The sequence below is a fragment of the Bufo gargarizans genome, chromosome 8 (genome assembly GCF_014858855.1).
Source record: "Bufo gargarizans isolate SCDJY-AF-19 chromosome 8, ASM1485885v1, whole genome shotgun sequence".
NCBI classification, from domain to species: Eukaryota; Metazoa; Chordata; class Amphibia; order Anura; family Bufonidae; genus Bufo; species Bufo gargarizans.
The window spans coordinates 137,053,124-137,078,183 of record NC_058087.1 but is presented as its reverse complement, the minus strand read 5'-3'; the positions used below and the strand labels follow the sequence as shown (position 1 = coordinate 137,078,183).

At 44.0% G+C, this 25,060-nt stretch overlaps 1 protein-coding gene across 1 annotated transcript; it reads right to left on the bottom strand.

Moving 5' to 3' along the window:
* Nucleotides 1-1,325: 1,325 nt before the first annotated feature.
* LOC122945089 (telomere zinc finger-associated protein-like) lies at nucleotides 1,326-24,805 on the bottom strand. Its single transcript, XM_044303953.1, has 11 exons — nucleotides 24,742-24,805; nucleotides 21,746-22,435; nucleotides 18,893-19,167; nucleotides 13,238-13,349; nucleotides 10,545-10,637; nucleotides 9,255-9,341; nucleotides 4,829-4,983; nucleotides 3,635-3,771; nucleotides 2,909-3,073; nucleotides 2,737-2,825; nucleotides 1,326-1,703 (listed from the first exon to the last, which is right to left on the bottom strand). Exons 2-11 carry the CDS (start codon nucleotides 22,430-22,432, stop codon nucleotides 1,404-1,406), a joined length of 2,100 nt encoding a protein of 699 aa, XP_044159888.1. The 5' UTR covers nucleotides 22,433-22,435; nucleotides 24,742-24,805; the 3' UTR covers nucleotides 1,326-1,403.
* Between the last annotated feature and the right edge of the window lie 255 nt (nucleotides 24,806-25,060).

Here is a 25,060-nt window from a genome sequence, read left to right as displayed (position 1 = left end):
AAAATCCTTTGAAACGTATGAAATGATTATATTTCACTACATCACAGAAACAACTGAAACAAAGATCTAAAAGCAGTTTAGCAGCAAACTTTGTGAAAACTAATATTTGTGTCATTCTCAAAACTTTTGACCATGCCTGTACACACCACATACGTGTGTGTGTGTAGGTATACTATACAGTAAAAGGGCACTGTTACCCAGCTTTCCTAGGTGTCTGATTGTCAAGTTTACCTGTGTAGGCAGGAGGAAATTCTCACTCTCTAGGCAAATATGACATTCATCAGTGTTGGAAAGCTGGATTACACGTCTCGTTGAGCTGTACACAAGATATATATACTGTTACCCTTACAATGTGCAGGCTACCCAGCTTTCCCAGGACCTCGGATGACAAATCTGCCTAGCTATGGCACTATTTGGGAGACTGCCTCATGCACATGACTGTTGTGTGTTTTGCGTTCCGCAATTTGCGGAACGGACAGCCTTTAATATAACTGCCTATTCTTGTCCACAAAGCACAGACAAGAATAGGACAGGTTATATATATATATATATATATATATATATATATATATATATATATATTTTTTTTTTTTTTACGGAGCAACGGATGCGGACAGCACACAGAGTGCTGTCCGCATCTTTTGTGGCCCCATTGAAGTGAATGGGTCTGCATGCCATCCGCCAAAACTCAGCTCGGATGCAGACCAAAACAACGGTCGTGTGCATGAGGCCTTAAGTGAAGGATTTATTTAGCAGTCTTTATTACAGGTTCCCTTAATTTGTTACTCAGCTTTCCTGGGAGTCTGAATGATGAATCAATCTACTATGCTACAGTACGAAGGATTTGTCATTGGGATTCTTACTCAGCTTTTCCAGGCTCCTCCTTAGCAAATCCAACTAGGTATTCTACTATACTGGAGATCTCACATTCTGCGGTCCGGGACAGCTGGGTAATGATCTCTGCAGTGCAGTGATTGGGTCGGGGTTATACAATATACAATACTGCCCTGACACATTATGTGACTCATAGCACATAATCTGTTGTCATCAATGCAGCTGCGCAGTGTTGTCACCTAGCTTTTTCAGGACCCTGAACACAAAGCAGTCTAGCTATATGAAGAGACTTCTTAATAGATAACTATGTAAATTTGAAATCCAGCAGTCAGCGAAGGCTAGGTAACAACCTCTGCAGAGATGTAATGGAGGCCAGCAATTCATGAGGCATAATGGGGGACTGAGCTGCAGTACCAGCCACAGCCACATGGACACTGCATTTAGTTCTACAGTGAAGGAGCATATGTGTGCTTCTTTCTGTAGATTCTGACTGAGTTCCACATTGTTTATTTGGTAATAAAATACATGACCTAATAAATAAAAAAGCATAGTCTTTGTGGGGGCACAGATCACGTCTCACACTCATCAATAGGGATGGCGGTGGCAGTGATGATGATAGACTGTTCCATGACTTCAGCTGGGAACCCATCGTCTGTGCACAGTCTCTGCTCTGTCACCACTTCCGGCAGAGTGCTGGATGTAATAGACTCCACTATGATCTCTGCTGATCCGACGTCTAGCTCATGGGTGTTCTGTAATCCGATGACCATGCTTTTTTCTTCATCAATTATGAGATTACGTAGCTTTCTTTGGCGCGGATTGTAATTTTCAATACGGTTGTGAATTTCCATATGTCGTCGGAGGTGAGCCTTAAGAAACAAATTTAATATCTTGGGTTCTTTCCATACTCTGACTGCATTTACCATATTACTGGTGTATACATGAAACAAAGCCATAGACCCTATTACACCCTGCAGGGCTCCACTCCTTGCATGTCAACATCCAGTTTGGCAGTTGCTGCAGCCAATCACTGGCCACAGCGGTGGTACTTCCTCCTTGTGGCATGTTGATTAGTCAGGTGACGCAAGGGGGCGGTGGCACTGCTGAGGCTACAATTGCTTAATATAAAAATATTGTTAAATACCGGACCAGCACCACAGAGGAGAGCAGTGGAGAACAGGGTGATTCGCCACTGCTCTCCTCTGTGGTGCTGGTCCAGTCATGCTTGTTTACAAACTGCAGTGGTGACATTTTAGTATTATAGCATGTGACCAGTGGACCCAATCACTGTCCTCTGGTAATGTGCAGTCATATGGAAAGTCACTGCTGCAGCCAATCACTATCCTCAGCGTTAGGCCGCATGCACATGACCATGGTGTGTTTTGCGGTCCGCAAAACATGGATGGCGTCCGTGCGCGTTCCGCAATTCGCAGAATGGCACGGACAGCCTTTACATGTAACTGCCTATTCTTGTCCGCAATGCACGGACAAGAATAGGACATGTTATATATATTTTTCTTTTTGCGGGGCCACGGAACGGAGCAACGGATGCGGACAGCACACAGAGTGCTGTCCGCATCTTTTGCAGCCCCATTGAAGTGAATGGGTCCACATCCGACCTGCCAAAACGGCGGCTCAGATGCGGACCAAAACAACGGCCGTGTGCTTGAGGCCTTAGACTGAGGTTTCCATTGCAAAATCCTCCCACAGGAAACCCTAGGCTGACACTGCAGGTGCATTGTGAAAAGAGCCTTACATGGGACCTATAACCTAAGTGTGAGGCTGCACTACTGAGACTTTGATGTTATTTTTGACAGAATTTCACTTTACAGTTTCCAGTTCCACATCTTTTCAATACATGCAGTAGAAAACCCATTTTACTGTCAGTGACTGTATCCTCACCTGCCGTGTGAACTTGTACCCACACTCCGTGCACTCAAATTTCCGAACCCCACGATGTCTGGCCACATGAACACGCAACTGTTCCGCCGCTACAGGGGGAGAGAATGAAGCACGGTGAGAAAAAGGAATAAGCCACCATTGCATAGTAAGCTTTCTATACTATGATCTTTACCTTTGAATGTCTTGCCACAGACTTGACAGTAGTACGGTCTCCCTTCCTGATGTCTGCTGGCGATGTGTCGCAGGAGAGGGGTCTTGTCTGTAAAGCGCTGCTCACAAAATTCACAGCTGAATGGTCGTTCCCCTGTGTGTGTCCGGTTATGTTTGAGTAGACTGGCTGAAATAATAAGGTATAGAGACAAGTACAACGCATGAATATAATGAACATTAGCTGAAACCACAAAATGAACATGTACATGTAAAAAAAAAACTAAAATAAAAATTTATATATATATATATATAAAATAAAAAAACACGACTAATGAAGGTGAATCGCAGACTACTACATGGATGGAGGTACAATCCTGTCCTAAGTCACATAACCCATCAACCAGTGGTTCTCCAACTGATCTAAAACTACTACTCCCAGAATGTACTGGTTTAGTTGGCAAACTGAGATTTGTAGTTTTCCATCATCTTGAGCCCAATGGGAAACAAACTACAAAAACTAGCGCACATTTGAGCTTCTTTTGTCAAGATGTTGAAGGGATTATCCAATTCTAAAAATGACCCCCACAATGCCTCGGGCCCCTCCTATAGATCATACTTACCCCGCTCCTTGGCACCTGTGTCACTCCAGATCCCTGCTCGGCCGCGGCATCGCCCCGTCGTGTGGATGAAAACATCCGCCAAAAATAGCAGGCCGCGAACGGCCTCTGACTGTTTACTGGTCTCTTACCTTGTGTTCGGAACGTCTTGCCACACAGGTGACACTGGAAGGGTTTCTCCCCTGTGTGTGTCTTCAGGTGCATATTGAGGTTGGTTTTCTGGGTGAAGGCGTGGTGACAAAATTCACATACAAATGGACGTTCATTTCTATAGGAAAGAGAAGGAGACATTCACTAATATACCATTGATATTTTAACCCCCCCTCCAAAATCATGACAACAATCAGTGGTTCCAACTTATCTGCATCGTGTTACTTTGAAATCAGTAATTCAGAATGTGGTTTCATCCACCATGCTTTACACTGCAACTATTTTTGTTTGTTTGAAATCAGCTCACCAAAGCTTATAGATTAAAAACTACAAGCAACCTGAGAAAAACCTATGTTAATAGGTAATTAAGGAGCTTTAACAAGCACAACGTATAACTAGCTACATTTAAATCCAGAAGACAATGAGACAGTCACCCGTCATGATGGTCAATGTAAATCTGCTGCAACCCAACAAGCATCACAGGCAACATTAAAAAACCCGTGCAGCTTACGAGGATCCTGTACTGCTCACACATGCATTATCAGCAGTTAAAGGGGTATACCCATCTCAGAAACGTATGGCAAAGCCAAAGAACTGAGACCTGCACCTCAATGAATGAGAATATCCCTTTAAGCCTGCCCTTCACCTCATGGGATAAGAACAATATGTGTTAAAGTGAACCTGTCATCAACTTTATGTTGACCTCACTGAAGGCAGCATAAAATAGTGACAGAAATGCTGATGTCAGCGGTGTGTCACTCATGAGCTAAAAGGAAGTGGTTGCTGAGAACCAGCATCTTAATCATTGCAGCCGCGGCCTGGAAAAAAAGAGAGTCAAATCTACCTGAGAAGAGTCCTGGTTACTCATAATCTGCTGATGATTGGCAGTTCTTTCCTAGTCAGAAAGGGTGAAAACCAGGTAGAAGACATTGGTCATCAGCAGGTGGGCAGGAAGAGCAGGAATTTATGAGTAACCATGACTCTTCTCAGACGGCCGGGACTCTTTTCCAGGCCCAGTCTGCAATGATTGTGATGTTGGTTCTCGGCAACCACTTACTTTTAACTCTTAAATGACAGACCGCTGAAATCAACTCACCTGTCTCTACTTCATTCTGCAGTTAGTATGGATAGCATGAAGTTGATGACAGGTTCCCTTTAAGACATAGGGTGCTGACCTGTGTTTAGCTTTGATATGCATCTGTAATCCGCTTCTGCTCGAGGCTCGGTGACCACACTCCTCGCAGACAAAAAGCTTCTCTCCCCGATGCTTAAAAGCTTCGTGCAGACGCAGCTCTGTCCGGGTGAAGAAGCATTTCCCACAGGTTGGACACTGCAACAGAATACTGTCAATTTAAACAAATCTCAATCCAAAAAGCAGTAGATTCAACCTGTGTCTAAACTACAACTCCCAGCAGGCTACTATGGGTATTGCCATATTCCTCGCTTCAGGAATACGTACATTTCTGAAAGGTTTTCAGATGGTGCCGACTGCTGCCCTCTGGTGGACTGTGGGTGTAAAACAAATCTCCGTTTTGGAAATCTACATTTACTTTGCCATATAAGGAGACAACCTGGAGCAAGCATAACCGTGAATCCATCGCCTACACACAGTGCACCATTTTCGGGACCAGGGTGCATGATCTTTAATATATATGAATTTAGATGGGTTAATAAAGTGGCAATACCCTGCAGATCTAAAGTCAGTCCCCCACTGATCGGATACTGATGATCTAAGGATAGCTCAATATCTACAGCCCAGAAAACTCCTTAAGGGTTGGTGTAACACATGATTTTTGTTGTTTCTGGGCCATTTTACAGTTTTTCGTGCATTTTTTCTGGCGTTCTTTTCAGTAAAAAAAGCCAGCTCTAGATATTACATGGAAGTCTATAGAAAACAGTAAATACAGTGGTGGTTTTCAACCTTTAAGTGTGTTATTTGTACAATTTTATTTTTTCAAATCGAAGCATGCTCTAGCATTTATTCTCTGATCGCCTGGTGTTTTCTCCCACAGACCTCCATATTATTATTATTTTTTTAAGTTTCAAAAAACAAAGTGAAATTATTTCAAAAGAGCTGTCCAACCTTGTTTGTTCAAGTGATGGCCTATCCTCAGTATAGCCCATCACTAGCTAATCGGCAGGAAGCCGGCATCCCACACCCCTGTCGATCAGCTGTTGGAGGTTAGTACCCCACAACACCGTCAACGAGAGTGAACGGAGATTACTATTACAGCGCTGCTCCCAGTGACTTCCCTTAAAAGGTTGTCTCATCTAGCTGGTACCAAGGTGAGATGAGAGCCAGTCCTAAACCAGTTGGCCGTAATTTTGCTACTTTCACAACACAATAAAAGCAGTTTGAAAAAAATAAAATCTTTTTGTGTTGCCATTTTCTGAGAGCCATAATTTTAGTTTTCTGCTGATCGTCTTCTGTGAGGGCTTGTTTTTTCAGGATGAGGCAACATTTTCATGGTTACCATTTTGGGGTACATACAACTTTTTAATCGCTTACGGTGAGGTGACCAAAAAAATGTCTGTTCTGTCAAAGGCAATTTTTTTTTTTTTTTTTTTTATGGTGGTCACCTGATGGAGAAGATCATGTGATATTTTTATAGCGCAGGTTGTTAAGGATGCAGCAATACCCAATTTAATTTTTTTGTCTATTTTGTACAATAATAAATGGCCCGATGAGGAAAAGGGGCTTTAACATCTGAAATCCCTTTTATTTTTTATAAAACTTTTTATATTTTAGTTTATTTTACACTTTTTTGTTTTTATTTTATTGCCGATTTCTCCTATACCTTGGGCTGACATACCAACCCAGGATACAGGGAAAATACAGCCCCCAGAGAGGATGTACAGCGCTGTACAACCTCACTGCAGAGTGATCTGGGTATGCTAAAACAGTTTTAACAGTAAAAAAGTTTTACTGCGCTCCCTAAATGTATTGTGTATATTGTGATGGGAAGGTGGGGACTGTCTGGTCTAAGGACAGCGGGTTCCCGTCTTCCACAGTTGTACGATTAGCATGCAGCTGCCATCTCTGCACAGATATTTTAAAATGTCATTGTGGAGATATGTTCCGACTTCCCAGATGTTCTTTATGTGCGACCAAACGACTGGACCGATCCTCACCAAATTTGGCACACAGGTACATCAGGTGTCCGGGAAGGTTTTAGACCAGGTCTCAGCTCTCTAGGACGTACCGTTCCTGAGATATTCCCCCAAAAAAAATCACCTACATTAGCCAATACAAAACGACCCAGCCATTTTTCTTCACTGCTATCAGTCAGCTTTAGGCTAGGACTACACAACGACATCCACAGCTCAGCAGACAGTATCACACATGATAAGATTAGATACACAGCTCAATAGACAGTGTCACACAGGATCGGATTAGATACACAGCTCAGTAGACAGTGTCACACAGGATCGGATTAGATACACAGGTTAGCAAGGATTAGATACATAGCTCAGCAGACAGTGTCACACAGGATAGGATTAGATACACAGCTCCGCAGACAGTATCACACAGGATAGGATTAGATACATAGCTCAGCAGACAGCATCACACAGGATAGGATTAGATACACAGCTCAGCAGACAGTGGGGCGGGGTGCTGTAGAGGTCACTGTTATGGGGGAAACTGTTGATATCTTTTAACGACACACAAACTTAAAATTAAATAGATTAAATATACCCGTGCGAAGACGGGTCCTTCTGCTAATATAAATCATATATATATATATATATATAAAAATGGGTTTCTGTCTGAACATCTCTTTGTCTGTTCTTTATGCGCGACCAAATGACTAGACCAATCTTCACCAAATTTGGCACACAGGTACATCAGTTGTCCGGGAAGGTTTTAGACCTCAACTCTCTAGGACGTACCGTTCCTGATATATTCCCAAAAAATGACCTGCATTAGCCAATACAAGCCTGCAAGTATTTCTCTTCATATCCCAACTGCCATACACACAGTTTTACTCCAGGTTTTCATAACAATCCAGCCATTTTTCTTCGCTGCTGCAGGTCAGCTTTAGGCTAGGGCTACATGACGACAATAAGTCGCATCACACATAGGGCACAACTACACTGCGACATTGATTTTGCGCGACAATTTTTATAATAATAGTCTATGGTGTTGCACTGCAACATGCTGCGACTGACGCGAGTGTCAGAAAAATCCATAGACCATCATTATAAAAATTGTTGCGTGACACATGTAGTCGTGTAACCCTAGCCTTACAAGGGCAGCTGCTGTGGAGGTCACTGTTAAAAGGAGCGTTCACTGTGGATGTTACTGTTAAGGAGGCAGGCCGCTGTAGAGATTACTGTTAAAGGGGCGGGCACCGCGGTTGCAGGGTACAGTGACGTCACTTAAGGAAGCGGGGTACTTTGGCAGTGACTGTTAAAGGAACGGGTGATGTGGAGGTCTCTGTTAAGGGGACAGGGAACAGTGGAGGTCACAAATAAGGGGACAGTCCCCTATGGAGGTCAGCGTTAAGGGGCTGGGTGCTGTATATGTCACTGTTAGGCGGGAGGGTCTCTGAGGAGGTCACTGTGAAGGGAGTGGGGTGCTGTGAAACTCACTGTTAAAGGGGCGGGCTGCTGTGAAGGTCAAAGTTAAGGGGATGGGATGGGCTGCTGTGGAGATCACATTTTAAGGAGGCGGGGCACTGTAGAGGTACACTGTTATGGGGGATACTGTCGATATCTTAGGCTACTTTCACACTAGCGTTCGTCGGTCCGCTCGTGAGCTCCGTTTGAAGGAGCTCACGAGCGGACCCGAACGCCTCCGTCCAGCCCTGATGCAGTCTGAATGGAGCGGATACGCTCAGACTGCATCAGTCTGGCGGCGTTCAGCCTCCGCTCCGCTCGCCTCCGCACGGCCAGGCGGACAGCTGAACGCTGCTTGCAGCGTTCAGCTGTCCGCGCGGATCCGTTCAGACTTACAATGTAAGTCAATGGGAACGGATCCGCTTGAAGATGACACCATATGGCTCAATCTTCAAGCGGATCCGTCCCCCATTGAAGGTCTGAACGGATCCGCTCAGGCATCTTGCGCACTTAGAAATTTTTCTAAGTTATTAATGCAGACGGATCCGTACTGAACGGAGCCTCAGTCTGCATTAATATGATCGGATCCGTTCAGAACGGATCCGATCAAGCGCTAGTGTGAAAGTAGCCTTAACGACACACACAAATATTAAATGAAATATACCCGTGAGAAACCGGGTCTTTCTGCTAGTGTTCTTCTGCTTGTTTTTTCCCCAAAAAGTGTGTGTACAAAAATAGTTTAAGTAAAATTTTTGGGGGGGTAAATATATATATATATATACACACACACACATACATATACATATATACACACACACACCATAAAACTGTGCATGTGTGGCAGCACCCTAAGGATTAAACCTGGGTCAATGTTTCCATCAATGGAAAAAAACTAAAATCCAACGCCGCTTAGAAAGACCATATCAAGTCAAATTCCATATACATGTCTTTGTGTGACCTTCTGATGGATTGGAGTAATAGATAATCCCGCAGCAGTCACAGAGCTGCTGGACAGTTTGACTTTTCCTGCATTATACTCACAGCATGAGGTTTGGGTTCTCCATGCATTTTTATCATGTGGCTTTGAAGATGTTTCTTCTGCATGAATTGCTGAGGACATGTAGAGCACTGAAAATACATTGGATAAAAAGAAAGGTAATTTAAAGGGTTAATGAGTGATGAAAAATTCGTATGTACAGTATGCAATGACTGTTCATCCCACAAGTGACTTATTGCTCTCTGTAATTCAGATAAAAGATGAACTCTGCCCTCTGCTGGTGAAAAAAGGGAGAAGAATAAGACATGTTCTACCTTTTTTTGCTGTCAGCATTTAATGGGTCCACATCCGATCTGCAAAATTGCGCATCAGATGCGGAAAGAAAAATATGGTTGTGTGAATGGGCCCTTAAAGGGATTCTGTCACCTCCCCTAACCCAAAATCGGATTTTAAAGCAGTCATGCAGCACAGCTTACCTTGAATCGGCTGTGCTCTTCTATCCTGTAATCCGTACAGTAGTTTAGGAGAAAAACGACTTTTATGATTATGCAAATTAGCCCTGAAGGTGCCCAGAGGGGCGTTATGTTCCCCTTAGAGCCGATTGAGGGAAGAGCGAGCATCGGACGTCACTGGGCTCGGCGCGTGCCCAGTGACGACGATGAAGCGCCTGCCCTCAGTCTCCAGCAGATCGCACTGGCGCAGCCCTCAGTGGGTACTGCGCCTGCGCGAGAGTTCGTTCGGCCGTGAGGGAGGGGGAGGAGAGGGATGAGAGGCTGTGGGCGGTTAGGCATTCTGAAGGAAGGCGGGCTGGGCACTGTAAGAGGGGCGTCACTGGGCACACTAAGGGGAACATAACGCCCCTCTGGGCACCTTCAGGGCTAATTTGCATAATCATAAAAGTAGTTTTTCTCCTAAACTACTGGACGGATTACAAGATGAAGAGCACAGCCGATTCAAGGTAAGCTGTGCTGCATGACTGCTTTAAAATCCGATTTTGGGTTGGCGGAGGTGACAGAATCCCTTTAAACCTTTTCTCTGTTCCACTCCTGCCTTTGGCTTACAAAACTGACCATGTGAAAGTGGCCAAAAATCCCCAGCGACACCTACTGGTGGAATAGAGGTAATAACATACATTATAAAAAGCCTCAATAAACTGCATCAGCAAAATTGCCTACTGTGATAAGTAAAAGTCACTTATATTAATTATTATTTTCCATATACAAACAAATCATAGTATGTAGTAAAAATTTTACTGGATCAGAGGTATTTTACTGTATTTTCATATCTCTGTCCATAGAATAGATACTAGATAAATACACTCAGTGGCCACTTACCTTATAAGGCATCACGCCCGTGTGCGACACCGTATGTAATCGCAATTCCATCTTTCTCTTAAAAACCTCATTGCAAGAAGGACAGTTAAAAACCTGGAAAAAAATACTAAAGGTCAGATATTCCGAAGCCTCTGCAGACTTATTGAGCTGCATGGAAATGGAACAAAATGAGAGTGTGAAGCAGGAGCTAGAGAGCAACATCAGTGACCAGCAGCGGGGAGCGTCACACAAGTGAAAGACGATGCTGCAAAACACAACAGGCAGTCTCTTTTCCCCTTTCTATACCATCTTGTTTTTGGAATATTTTTAGGTTTTTCTTTGCCCTCTTGTGGACTTCTAAAGATCATTTGGAGATATATATAATTTTTTTCAAATACATTATAAAAATAAAAAACTATTCTACTTTTTTTTTTACAAAAGGGGATAAAAACCTATATACCAGAATACCATTGATTCCATATTTGTTCAAGACCACCCTTCCTTCCCTTGTTATCACAACTTATTTTTTCCATTCTGATCATATTAAGCACAGAATTTTTCCATTCACACACCAGGGGTCGATCCTTTTTAATCAATTTTTCCAGAATAAGGCCAGGTCTACACGACGGCACTAATGTCGCGCGACAATTTTTATAATGGCAGTCTATGGTGTCGCACTGCAACATGCTGCGACTGCGACGCAACAGTCGCAGAAAATCCATTCGAGATGGATTTTTCTGCGACTGTTGCGTCGCAGCATTTTGCAGTGCGACACCATAGACTGCCATTATAAAAATTGTTGCGCGACAAATGTCGTCGTGTAGACCTGGCCTAAGCAGTCTTGCCTGGAACAAGAACTTACAAAGTGCCCGTTTTTCCACCTTTCGAAGCTTCAGATGAATTGTTCCTCCCAATATACAGACTACCGGATCATCATATATCTGTACTCCTAAAACTCTGTCAATACCAATACCTAAATAACTTGGGGCATCTCCAAATCAGATGTACAAGACCTGCCTGTTCTTCACCACATCTTGGACATTCATCTGTTGGGCTTAAGACATTTTTTTTATATTAAAAAGGTATATGATGTAGCCTATGAATAAGGAAAAACTGAGACCCTTATTGAGAGTAGGGGTCAATTTCTCAAAATATCGATGATTTGGATTCTTAAAGTCTTAAAGAAAATCTGTCACCCCGATTTTGGACCATAATCTACAGTAATACACGAGTAGTACTGCACATATGGAGTCCAGATTGCTATTTTTTTCCCCCTACTGCATCCTATTCCTCCGCTATCAGAGATTGGAGCTGCATGGAAATGCATTGTTATTACTGCTGTACACGTGGACGAGTCCTCTCCATTATGTTAGAGCGGTACAGAAGTCTGGACGGAGTATTTGAGTGCAGCCCCGAGGGCTGACAGCGGGGACCAGGGGCAGTAGGAAAACAGAAAATGGTAAGACAGGACTAAAAGTACTGCATGTCGTACTTTTAGTCCGTCTGCCTCTCGCCATGCGCTGCCGCCGGAACTCCGCCCCCGCTATAGTCAATGGGGATGGAGCGGCAGAACACGTGAACTAGCGGCAGGACGGATCTGACAGGCTGTTCATCGCCAGAACAGCCTGCCGGACTCCCCTGCTGCTAGTGTGAAACTAGCCTTAGTGCTTTTACGCCATTAATGGGACTCCTGCTGTGAGCTGGCGCAGAATTGTAGTGCATTTGACCACACCATGTGAATATACCCTAAATCCCTTGGAATCATGTTTGGGCAGGGGAATTTTCTGAGAGATGGAGATGGGTAACAGAGTCACCGTCCCATTGTTTATATCTTTAGCTGTAGCAGTCATCAACCATGGCATCTAAAGTGCAAGGGTATGTTCACACTGGATTTTTCCACCACAGCAGAAATCTTAAGGTTTCTACTACAGTTTAGTATTTTGCATGCTGTGGGTCTCTGGAGCATTAGGCTAATTTCATGATCATAAACTGCATGCAGACATCCACGATGGTTTGCAGCGGTTTTCATTACCCAGGGATGTCAGCTGTTGATCCCACAGGTGATGGTGTGGGCACAGCCTCTGCAACATCAGCAGAGTTCGGGAAAGGGTTAAAGGGCATCTGTCATCACTTTCCATGTCAAACAGTCAGCAGCTGTCCATCCGCACTTGTAAGCAGAGTCCCATGTCGCCTCTGGCATTTCCATGTGCTCCATCAATCCTAAGAGAAAAAAAAAGTTTTTATAATATGTAACATACCCTCTGGGTGCAACAAGGGTGGCACCATTGCACCCAGAGGGCCCCCCCCCCCCCCCCCAATTTTCTATGCCACATCCCCACTGAAGTGATGTAGTAGCCAGGCAGTCCCTGAAGTCTTGTGGGATCGTACTCTGTACACACGCAGTAATGGGAAGGTAGCTTCCCATATGCCTGATGGTCTCCATCCCTTTACTGCGCATGTACAGAATGCGATCCTGCGAGATTTGATGGGCTTCCTGGCCGGTACATCATAGCGGTGGGGGCATGGCATATAAGGCATGGGGGAAGGGGTGGCAAGCCTCTGGGTGCAAAAACTGACATATTATAAAAAGTCTCTTTTTTATTTTATTTTACGGAACACAAGGAGATGCCAGCTGGATGCCATGATGGACAGCTGCTGACGTGTGGAAAAAAGTGACGGAAGCCCTTGAAGAAAACCGTGCCACCTGGACATACCTGTTCAGAGCGGCTCATACAGTTCCGGGCCTGGTGCTCCACCAAGTTCTCTTTTCTGAAGTAACATTTCCCGCACTTTTGGCATTCAAATGGCTTCTCTCCTGTGTGTTTCCTACAGCAATAACAAGTGTTAAACCAGTTCAAGACAATTTCTCTCCAAAATATATATATATATATATATATATATATATACACACACACACACACATACACAGTACAGACCAAAAGTTTGGACACACCTTCTCATTCAAAGAGTTTTCTTTATTTTCATGACTATGAAAATTGTAGATTCACACTGAAGGCATCAAAACTATGAATTAACACATGTGGAATTATATACATAACAAAAAAGTGTGAAACAACTGAAAATATGTCATATTCTAGGTTCTTCAAAGTAGCCACCTTTTGCTTTGATTACTGCTTTGCACACTCTTGGCATTCTCTTGATGAGCTTCAAGAGGTAGTCACCTGAAATGGTTTTCACTTCACAGGTGTGCCCTGTCAGGTTTAATAAGTGGGATTTCTTGCCTTATAAATGGGGTTGGGACCATCAGTTGCGTTGTGGAGAAGTCAGGTGGATACACAGCTGATAGTCCTACTGAATAGACTGTTAGAATTTGTATTATGGCAAGAAAAAAGCAGCTAAGTAAAGAAAAACGAGTGGCCATCATTACTTTAAGAAATGAAGGTCAGTCAGTCCGAAAAATTGGGAAAACTTTGAAAGTGTCCCCAAGTGCAGTCACAAAAACCATCAAGCGCTACAAAGAAACTGGCTCACATGCGGACCTGCCCCAGGAAAGGAAGACCAAGAGTCACCTCTGCTGCGGAGGATAAGTTCATCCGAGTCACCAGCCTCAGAAATCGCAGGTTAACAGCAGCTCAGATTAGAGACCAGGTCAATGCCACACAGAGTTCTAGCAGCAGACACATCTCTAGAACAACTGTTAAGAGGAGACTGTGTGAATCAGGCCTTCATGGTAGAATATCTGCTAGGAAACCACTGCTAAGGACAGGCAACAAGCAGAAGAGACTTGTTTGGGATAAAGAACACAAGGAATGGACATTAGACCAGTGGAAATCTGTGCTTTGGTCTGATGAGTCCAAATTTGAGATCTTTGGTTCCAACCACCGTGTCTTTGTGCGACGCAGAAAAGGTGAACGGATGGACTCTACATGCCTGGTTCCCACCGTGAAGCATGGAGGAGGAGGTGTGATGGTGTGGGGTGCTTTGCTGGTGACACTGTTGGGGATTTATTCAAAATTGAAGGCATACTGAACCAGCATGGCTACCACAGCATCTTGCAGCGGCATGCTATTCCATCCGGTTTGCGTTTAGTTGGACCATCATTTATTTTTCAACAGGACAATGACCCCAAACACACCTCCAGGCTGTTTAAGGGCTATTTGACCATGAAGGAGAGTGATGGGGTGCTGCGCCAGATGACCTGGCCTCCACAGTCACCGGACCTGAACCCAATTGAGATGGTTTGGGGTGAGCTGGACCGCAGAGTGAAGGCAAAAGGGCCAACAAGTGCTAAGCATTTCTGGGAACTCCTTCAAGACTGTTGGAAGACCATTTCAGGTGACTACCTCTTGAAGCTCATCAAGAGAATGCCAAGAGTGTGCAAAGCAGTAATCAAAGCAAAAGGTGGCTACTTTGAAGAACCTAGAATATGACATTTTCAGTTGTTTCACACTTTTTTGTTATGCATATAATTCCACATGTGTTAATTCATAGTTTTGATGCCTTCAGTGTGAATCTACAATTTTCATAGGTCATGAAAATAAAGAAAACTCTTTGAATGAGAAGGCGTGTCCAAACTTTTGGTCTGTACTGTACATACACATTATATATTATATATATACCCAGCTTTTTCTCCTGAAAGACAATTCTGCCAAGCTAGCAGCACTACATGCCCCAAATCCCAGACAGCTGCACAAGCCCTCTAGAAGCAGTAACGCTAGCCATATTGGAGGTCACTCAACTTTTCCAGAAACAGATAAAATTATGGATTTTATAGTGCCCAATGGGACGTCTGTTAATACAGGGTGCCCGGCCATCTGGTGCCCAGCGCCTCCTTCCCAGTCTTAACCGCCGCCCTCCCTGTCTACAGTGCCGCCTTCCTCACCTCAGCGCCGTCTCTGCAATCCTCCTGTCCCTCTGCCAGATCCGGTGCCTGCGCACTATGCTCAGCCTGATGCGCCGCAGGATCCTGGCAGCACCTTAGGTAGGCGATTGACAGGTTATAAAAACCAGTTTTTTGGGCTAATAGAGCCACAAGCAGGTTTGATAAGGCCTGTTTAGGATTCATGTTATTAGCACGGACATGGGCATAGGTTTAGCTTATAGGGCTAAAATCTCATGACAGAATCCCTTTTATAAAACGTATCCGTATAGCGCCACCTGTTGTGTTCTGTTTCTTACTTCTATGTCCAGTCACTGAGAAGGCCGCACATGCTCCGTTTCATCATTTATCTGCCTCCTGATCTGTGATAGAGAGCATGGACACGCCCCCTGAGCTGCAGCAGAAAGGGCACTCCCTTGAGCTATCAGCTTGATATAAATCTAGCAGAGCAATGAATGTGGAGATCTCTGGATCCATGTGAGGTACAGGGCTAAATTTATTAGAATGAGCTTGTCATGTACTATATGATGTCGGATTATAATTTCTTTACAAGATTTTTTAGGGATAATCCCTTTAAAAGAACAAAGCCAGGGACACATACATTTTACATCACTGTGATGTGATTTGCTTTTTTTTTTTTTTAATTTTTTTATATTAACTTAAAAGGGTATTAACACTTTAAAAACAATTCTTTTATGCTCTAATGCATGAGTCTCAGACACGTGGCCTGTATGCAGCCCCCGGGGCAATTATCTGTGGCCTGCAATAGCTCAAACGGGGAAAGTAGGGGGGTGGAGGGAACCCTCTGCTATGAGGTCTGTATACATTTGTGGAATAATCTGAGATCCGTATTAATTTGGGGGCTGATTTGGGGTTTAATTCAGCATTTGTATAAACTGGGAGTCTGTTCTGCGGTCTGTATAAATTTTGCGTACTGTATTAATTTGTGGGCTGGCCTGGAGGAGTGTATGAATTTTGGGGTCTGTATTAAATTTAGGATCTAGTCTCGGGTTCTGTATTAATTCTGGAGTCTATTTTAAAGGGGTTATCTGAGAATTAATATTGATGACTAATCCTCAGGATAGGTCATCAATATCAGATTGTGGGGGTTCGACACCTGGGACCCCCATCTATCAAGCTGTTAGAGGCCAGTTGCTTCACTGTACATCAGTCACATGGCCTGGTTGCAGCTCAGGCCCAAGCACAACTGTGCTGCAACCCAAAACAGCTAAACAGCGGGGGTGCAGGGAGTCAGACCCCTGCCGATGTGATATTGATGACCTATCCTGTGGATAGGTCATCAATATTATTTCCCAGATAACCAATAATAAAGGGGCTATCCATCAATGTGAAATTTACTTTTGAAAACGAATTAGAATGCCACAAAAAAGTAGCGATACCTCTCTCATCCCACTGTTCTCAGTACTAGGGGAGCTCTTGGTATCATTCCCAGGTGTTGCCGGCTGACGTGAAGTTCGGGGTGGTGACTGCGACACAGGTATGTGCTCAACATGTGTTATATGTGGCTATTGAGGCCCGTCAACTGGAAATTCTTTCTATGTACAGCCCATATACAGTCCTGATCAAAAGTTTAAGACCACTTGAAAAATGGCAAAAAAAAAATAAAAAATACATATTTAGCATGGCTGGATCTTAACAAGGTTCCAAGTAGAGCTTCAACATGCAACAAAAAGAAATGGGAGTGAGACAAAACATTTTTTGAGCATTCAATTTAATGAAAACAACGAATAAACTGAAACAGGCTGTTTTTCAGCTGATCAAAAGTTAAGGACCACACCTCCAAAAAAAAAACACGCCCAAAACAGAAATCCAACTTCCAAACATGAACTCAGTAATGAGTAGCTCCGCCATTATTGTTTATCACTAAAATTCGTTTCGCCATGCTTGAAGCAAGCGTTTCCATGAGGTGAGTGGGAACATTTCTCCAAGTTGTGAAGATGGCCGCACGAAGGCCTTCTACTGTCTGGAACTGTTTCCCATTTTCCATGTTTGTAAACTTCCCTTGCCATCCATCCCCAAAGGTTCTCAATTGTATTTAGATCAGGGGAACATGCAGGATGGGCCAAAAGAGTGATGTTATTCTCCTGGAAGAAGTCCCTTGTCCTGCGGGCATTGTGTACTGTATCCATTGTCCTGTTGAAAAACCCAGTCGTTATCACACAGACGAGGGCCCTCAGTCATGAGGAATGCTCTCTGCAACATCTGGACATAGCCAGCGGCCGTTTAACGCCCCTGCACTTCCTGAAGCTCCATTGTTCCACTGATGGAAAAAGCACCCCAGACCATTATGGCGCCCCCTCCACTGTGGCGCGTAGAAAACATCTCAGGTGGGATCTGCTTGTCATGCCAGTAACGTTGGAAACCATCAAGGTTACATTTTTTCTCATCAGAGAATAAAACTTTCTTCCACCTTTAAATGTCCCATGTTTGGTGCTCTCTTGCAAAGTCCAAACGAGCAGTTCTGTGGCGTTCAAGGAGATGAGTTTTTGAAGCCCTTCAGTCTCAGATGCCGTCTGATGGTTATGGGGCTGCAGTCAGCACCAGTAAGGGCCTTAATTTGGGTCAAGGATCGTCCAGTGTCTTGACGGACAGCCAATTGGATCCTCCGGCTCAGTGCTGATGACATTTTTTTGGGGTCTTCCACTTGACTTTTTTGTTCCATAACCCTCAGGATCATTTAAGAAATTCCAAATGACTGTCTTACTACGTCCCACCTCAGCAGCGATGGCGCGCTGTGAGAGACCCTGCTTATGCAGTTCAACAACCCGACCAAGTTCAAAAAGGGAGAGTTTTTTTGCCTTTGCCATCACAACGTGTGACTAACTGACAGAAAATAACAATGAATCCTTATCTTTGTACAGATTTGGCCTTTTAAAGGCATGTGGTCCTAAAATTTGGATCAGCTGAAAAACAGCCTGCTTCAGTTTAATCATTATTTTCAATTAATTGAATGCTCAAAAAATGTTTTGTCTCACTCTCATTTCTTCTTGTTGCATGTTGAAGCTCTACTTGGAACCTTGTTAAGATCCAACAATGTAAAATGTGATTTTTTGCTATTTTTGAAGTAGTCTTAAAACTTTTGATCAGGACTGTATCTGGCTGAGTTTGAGAACCCTGCTCTGATGCATCTAAAACATATTATAAAGCTCCTACAGTTTTATGCCTGCAGCTCTTATGCAGAACTACGCGCCTCCATGGTTATAGACTGCAAACAAACCCAGTGTAGTTTGATTCTGTGTCATGCACAAGACTCGGTACACATTAATGGTAAACTCTACCATCGCATACGAGACACACCAGCTGAACATCTGGTGAATTGAGTGGGAGCGTTTCCTGGTGCCTGTGCCGTACTTTCTTTTTTGCTAGTTTTGAAAATGCTGACAAAGCTCATTTACATGGCATAAGTCAGGCCCTGATTTAAGGCTGGTCTGCCCCATGCAGTGAGGCAGGACATCACCAGATCTGGAGACCCACTAAGCTCATCACCACCCTGACATCTCTGTCTTACCTGTTATGGACTTTGAGATAATATTTGCTGAGAAATTTTTTGTGACATATAGGACATTCCACCGGGGTGCTGGCGTTTTTCTTGCTCTTCAGATCTCCGCCATCAAGTGTGGGGTCATTAGATGAGGATTCTAAGGAGACGATCTTCTTGGGCACACAGTTCCTCTTCTTGGAGTTTGGGGTCTTCTCTAGGACATAGTCTTCATCCTCATCATTTTGAATGTAATCTGTCTCCTCTGCTAAGACATCATGGATCTGATCCACCTCCAAATCCCACTACATCAGAAGAGACACTGGTTAACAGTTTCCCTGTCCGTTTTCAATTCTTAGCTGATTGCAGCATGCTCACAGCCAGGATCCCTATTTTGCGGACCACACAACACTTATGGCCGTGTGCATGAGGCCTTATTCTGATTTGGAGTTGGGAAGGAATTCTTTCCCCTTAGAGCAAAATCAACTTTGCCGGATAACAGGCTGATCTGGATGTATGCGTGTGTTTTTTCAGCCTTACAAATGTGAGAGATGGTCGCAAGCCACATTCAACACGATCTCACATATGTCATTCTCTAATTAAAAGGACACAATCACTGTGATGTGCTGGTGTATGGCATGTGACCACTGCAGCCAATCACATTCCTCAGTGTCCAACAGCTAAGGACAATGAGAGTGGCTGCAGTGGTGACGTTCCATATACTAACACCAGCGGTGCAGAGAAAGTGGAAAGATTTTTATTTTATTTATTTAAGGCAATTGGGGGGCTATTCTTAGACTTTGCCCATCTTGGACAACCCCTTTAAAGGGAATGTGTCATTGACATTTCTTTTCTGCCAGTTAGAACCAGATAGTGAGAACTTCTTTTTGTCTCATCTGTCTTTATTTTCTGATTCCAGATTTTTTATTCTATTTTCTAAATAGGATTATGGGAGCTGCCATCTTGCCTGAGCTTTACAGCAACCACCATGGGCCATAGACACAATGTTCAGGAGGCAGTAGATAAGCTGTAATATCACCTATTGTGAATGGTGAATCCTGTGTTAACTATAGATAGCTGATATCTGTCATTCTAATCCTGCCAGTAATGATAAGGAAATAACTGCAGTAAAGTGATCTGTACAGACCAAGAAGTGGTGCCTATTATTAGGCTTGGTGGCCAGTGCAAAAACTGCAGGATTTATACATATTTTTTTTTTAGATATAGCAACATGGAAAATTAAAAAGACCATAAACATATTTTCAAAGAATTTGAGGTTAACATAAAAACATGATTTAAACAATACATCATTTTCTGGTGACACATTCCCTTCAAGTGTGGCTCCATAAATACTTACCAACCTATTACCTCTCTCCAGGGCAGGTATTGGGAAGTCATGAGGAGCCACGCTGTGCCATCATTGACGATGCACATACTGGTGGAGAAGCATGGAGCCGCTAGCTGCGGCTCCTAGATGCGGCCTCATAAGGGACAGTGGTCATGCAGGTGATGTTAAAAGGGTTCTCTCACTTCAACATTGGCATTTATCACGTAGAGAAAGTTAATACAAGACACTTACTAATGTACTGTGACTGTCCATATTGCCTTCTTTACTGGCTTGATTCATTTTTACATCACATTATACATTGCTTGTTTCCATGGTTACGACCACCCTGTAATCCAGCAGTGGTGGTAGTGCTTCTACATTATTGGAAAAGGCAGCGGCTTCACTGGTGGCCGGGACCACACAGAGGCCAGTGTTTTTTCATTCGGTGTGCAAGCATGACCACTGCTGCTGGATTGCAGGGTGGTCATACCCATGGAAACGAGCAGTGTCTAATGTAATAGAAAAATGAATCCAGCCAGTAAAGGAGGCAATATGGACAATCGCAGTACATTAGTAAGTGCCTTGTATTGGCCTTTATCATGTAGAGAAAGTTATTTGCTGAAGTGAGACAACCCCTTTAAATGCTGGAAAAGGCAGTCACAGCAACAATGCTATACAGCTCCTCCTCGCTCTTCAGCCACACTACAGAAACGTGTCACCCATCTGATAGACCTCTGCTAATGTTACAGTCTAGCAGTCTCCAGATAACGCTTTATTCACATATGCAATGTAAACTCCGGTCAACGAATCGGGCATGTAAGCCGGAAAGCTGACAGATCCCCGACGGATCCCATTACAGTGAATGGGGATCCAGCGGTGCATAGTGGTATTCAGCTATGCTGGATACAGTGAACCCCGGCATTCTGTTCCTCCACTAGGACAGATTGCCAGAATTCACAGCGCATATGTGAACATGGCGTAAGCCACCTGGACTCCAGGCTGAGACAATGTGGCGGCCTATCAGAAGAGCTGAGATTATTACGTGTCTTGGTTTCCTACATTGGATCAGTGTAGGTCAAGTGCCTTGGCCTGGAGTCTAAACTGAAAAAAAGGATCATCTAGACCAGTGATGGGGAACCTTTTACAGACAGAGTGCCCAAACTGCAACATAAACCCATTTATTTATCGCAAAGTGCCAACACAGCAATTTACCTTGAATACTACAATATAGAATATCTTCCATGTACTTTATCATTTATCTACAATAGCCTGCCTACATTCTATGTGCTGCCTGTGCTGTTCATAGTGCGCCCTGTGCTGCTGAATGGCAGGAAAAGTCTAAGGCATATTGGTACACCATAGACTTTTTCTAGGGTGTGGGTGCCCACAGAGAGGTCTCTGAGTGCCACCTCTGGCACCCGTGCCATAGGTTCGCCATCACTGATCTAGACTGATGCAGTCACAAACCCTCAGCTGTGAGATGCATTATATTTGTACAGGTTCTCAAACCCTTTATTTAGAAGCTCTGTTGAAAACCTCAAGGCAAAGCATACTACCGTCATGCAGCCGCCATCAGCAGTGATGCACTGCTCGCTCTTCTGCCCTCTTTTTAGTCGCTTGAAGACTCTGCGTTCTATGTTGTCGGTGCCGATATCTGGATTTTCCTGGAAGGAAGAAGGGGAGGAAGGCTCTACTGTCTCCTGCAGCAGGGTCAGGCCACTGTCCTGACCATTACTTGGTTCAGAGGGGACTTCAGCATCGGCCAGGACATTGCTAAGCTCTGAAATGCCCTTTAAAGCCTCCTCCCCGTCAGATTCTTCCGCCTCCTTCAGGTGTCCATTTAAGGTCTCCATTGCACCAGACTCTTGAAAATACTCTTCACTTTGGAAGCATTTTGTCTGGAACCTCTCACAGACCTCAACTGCTTCAAAGATGGCGAGTTCCTTTGATGCCAGAAGAACTTTCTGCACATTCTCCTGTGAAAGAACCAGCTCTCCAGTGTACAGGAAGTCCAGGAGAAGACCGATGACCTCAGAGAACCGTTCATGGAGGATGATGCTGGGGGAGCCCCCATCGCCATACAGGCTCTGAAAGAAGTGACTGCTACAAGCCAGTATGCTCCAGTGGGCTTTGAAGTGGAGATTTCCTATGACCAGTGTGGCATCACAGTATCGGCCATCTTCCCTTTGCTTATTGAGAGCCTGAAGGACTTTAACGCTGTGCTGGATGAACACATTGTCCATGGCCTGCAGGAGAGAAGCACATTGTACTGCAGTAAGGTCTAGGAACTAAGAATCATTGATTTTCAGTAGCTTTTAGTCAACGTGGAAAACAGTATATAAAGGGGGGGGGGGGGGTGCGGCTGCAGATTTCAGTCATTGTTTCAATGAATCAGCATGAAAGGAGAACCGCTAGCAAAGGTAGACATCAGATTGGCTTAAAAAAAAAACAGTCCTGGCATCATGCCAAGAAGTGCCTGTCCATGCATGGAATGAAAAACTGTCTAGACAGCAGCAAAAGGAAGGAAGATGTCTGTGGAGTAGAACACAGCAGCTACTTAAAGGTCATCAATAGTGATGGGCGAACTTGTGTTTCAAGTTCGGCGTCCAAGGTTTGGGTTATCAGAAAATCCTGTTATGGATTCTGCTACCACGGCCCATAATGGAATTCTATGATGGCATGCACCATGGAAGCCTATAAGAGGCATTCCATCATAATAGAAGTCTATGCAGGCCATAGACTTCTATTAGGACGGAATGCGATACGTACTGCCTTATAGGCTTCCGTGGTGCGTGCCGTCATAGAATTCCGTTATAGTCCGCGGTAGCGCAATCCATAAATGGGAATCTCTGATAACCCGAACGCCGAACTTAAAACACATGCTTAACATTAGTCATCAATAAGTGATCGGTGGGGTCTAACTCCCAGTTGACCAGCTGTCTGCACTAGCGGCAGCACGGATCCGGCAGGCTGTTCCCCCGCCGGAGAAGGCGGCAGCTAGTGTGAAAGAAGCCTAAGCCGTTTTCTACGCCAAAAACTGGTGTAGAAAATGTTGAACGAGACAGGCCAGCAGTCCTGCTTCCTCGCCCACACTACACCTCTCTTTCTCGGAACTCTGGAAAGGTGGGGCGAGTGGGGAAAAGTTGCAGATTTTGGCGCAAACACGCTGTGCGAAAAAATCTGAAAAGTGGCGTTTATGTGTTAATAGATGACCACCAGAATGTATGCAGTATCATTAAAGGGAACCTGTCATCAACTGAGTTGATTTCAGCGGTCTGTCATTTATAAGTTAACAGTAAGTGGTTTCCGAGAATAAACATCACGATCATTGCAGACTGGGCCTGGAAAAGAGTCCCGACCACCTGAGAAGAGTCCTGGTTATTCATGAATTCCTGCTCTCCTGCTGATGACCGATGTCTTCTACCTAGTTTTCTCCCTTCTCTCTAGGAGAGAACTGCCAATCATCAGCAGATGGGCGGGAGAACAGGAGATTATGAATAACCAGGACTCTTCTCAGGTAGATTTGACTCTTTTCTAGGTCTGGGCTGCAATGATTATGATGCTGGTTCTCGGCAACCACTTACTTTTAGCTCATGAGTGACCCACTGCTGACATCAGCATTTCTGTCACTAATGTATGCTGCCGTCAGTGAGGTCAACATAAAGTTGATGACAGGTTCCCTTTAAGGATCTTATAACTGTGTGTGACATCTGCAGCATCTGGAGTATAGGCATGCCCTATGTAATCTGTATAACTATGTACAGTATTAATAGCATGTATGTGATGTGTACATAGCACGCCTTATATATTACCAGTAAAAACTGTAGGTAAAATAACGGACATCAGCAACATAAATGCTGCTGTTGCAGAACTACAACTCCCAGTATGCCCAGACCGCCTACAGCCATCAGCAGGGCATGGTGGGAATTGTAGTTTACAACAGCTGGAGAGACGCAGGTTGGCCATCCCTGTGCTACGTCACCAGCACATATATAACATATAATATACATATATGTTCTATTAGCATGTTCCATAGTGTTACAGATATACCAGGATAAATGTCATATAACTGTGTATGATATAAGCAACACATATGCCATGTATGTACTATAAGCATGCTTTATATTACATGTATAACTAGGTATCATATTTGCACATCTGTTATCTGCATGTACTATAAGCGTGGTTTATTTTATGTGTTTTGTGGACATAGAACTATGTATGATATCATGTATGTCCTATAAGCATGCATTATATGTTACAGTATTACACATTTAACTGTGTACGATATTAGCATGTCTGTTACATGTATGTCCTATAAGTACATATAACCACTGGCACATGTTATATAACTGTGTATGATGCCATCAGCAGATCCACCACTATAAACACGCATTACTAGAAATGCAATGCATTCTGGGTGGGATACCAGCAGCATGTACTGTACTGTAGATACCAGAGGTTAGGACATATTCTGGAACTTGTGGTTCTCCGGCGTACCGGTAACATGTGGGACCAAGTGGCCCCTCACAGTCGCAGGACGAGGCGTTACCTGTTCTCACGTCCCAGCAGCTCCAGCAGCAGCAACATCAACCAGCGGCACAGCTGCTTCCGTCCACCAACTATCGCGAGATCTCACCACACGGGAACTCGCCAACGACGCCATCTTAGGTGTGGCTCTGTGAATGGGAAGTCAGAATGACGTTTTATGCGCGCCATATTTAAGGTAGAAGCTGTGTGTAATGAGTCACTTAGCATTGTTGTAGAACACTATTATTACAAGAATTATAAAGTTATATTGTAATCATATGCTGGTGATCGTTCAACGGTTTAGCTGTGACAAATTGACAGACTGTTAAAATGTCAGCCAT

Bases quoted from the DNA above. Each gene is read 5' to 3' on its own strand.
- LOC122945089 (XM_044303953.1), bottom strand. From the start codon at position 22,432: ATGGACAATGTGTTCATCCAGCACAGCGTTAAAGTCCTTCAGGCTCTC. The intron at 13,350-18,892 runs GTAAGACAGAGA...TTATTGCTGTAG, and splicing joins TATCTCAAAGTCCATAACAG to GAAACACACAGGAGAGAAGC. The intron at 3,074-3,634 runs GTAAGAGACCAG...TTATTATTTCAG, and splicing joins CAAGACGTTCCGAACACAAG to CCAGTCTACTCAAACATAAC.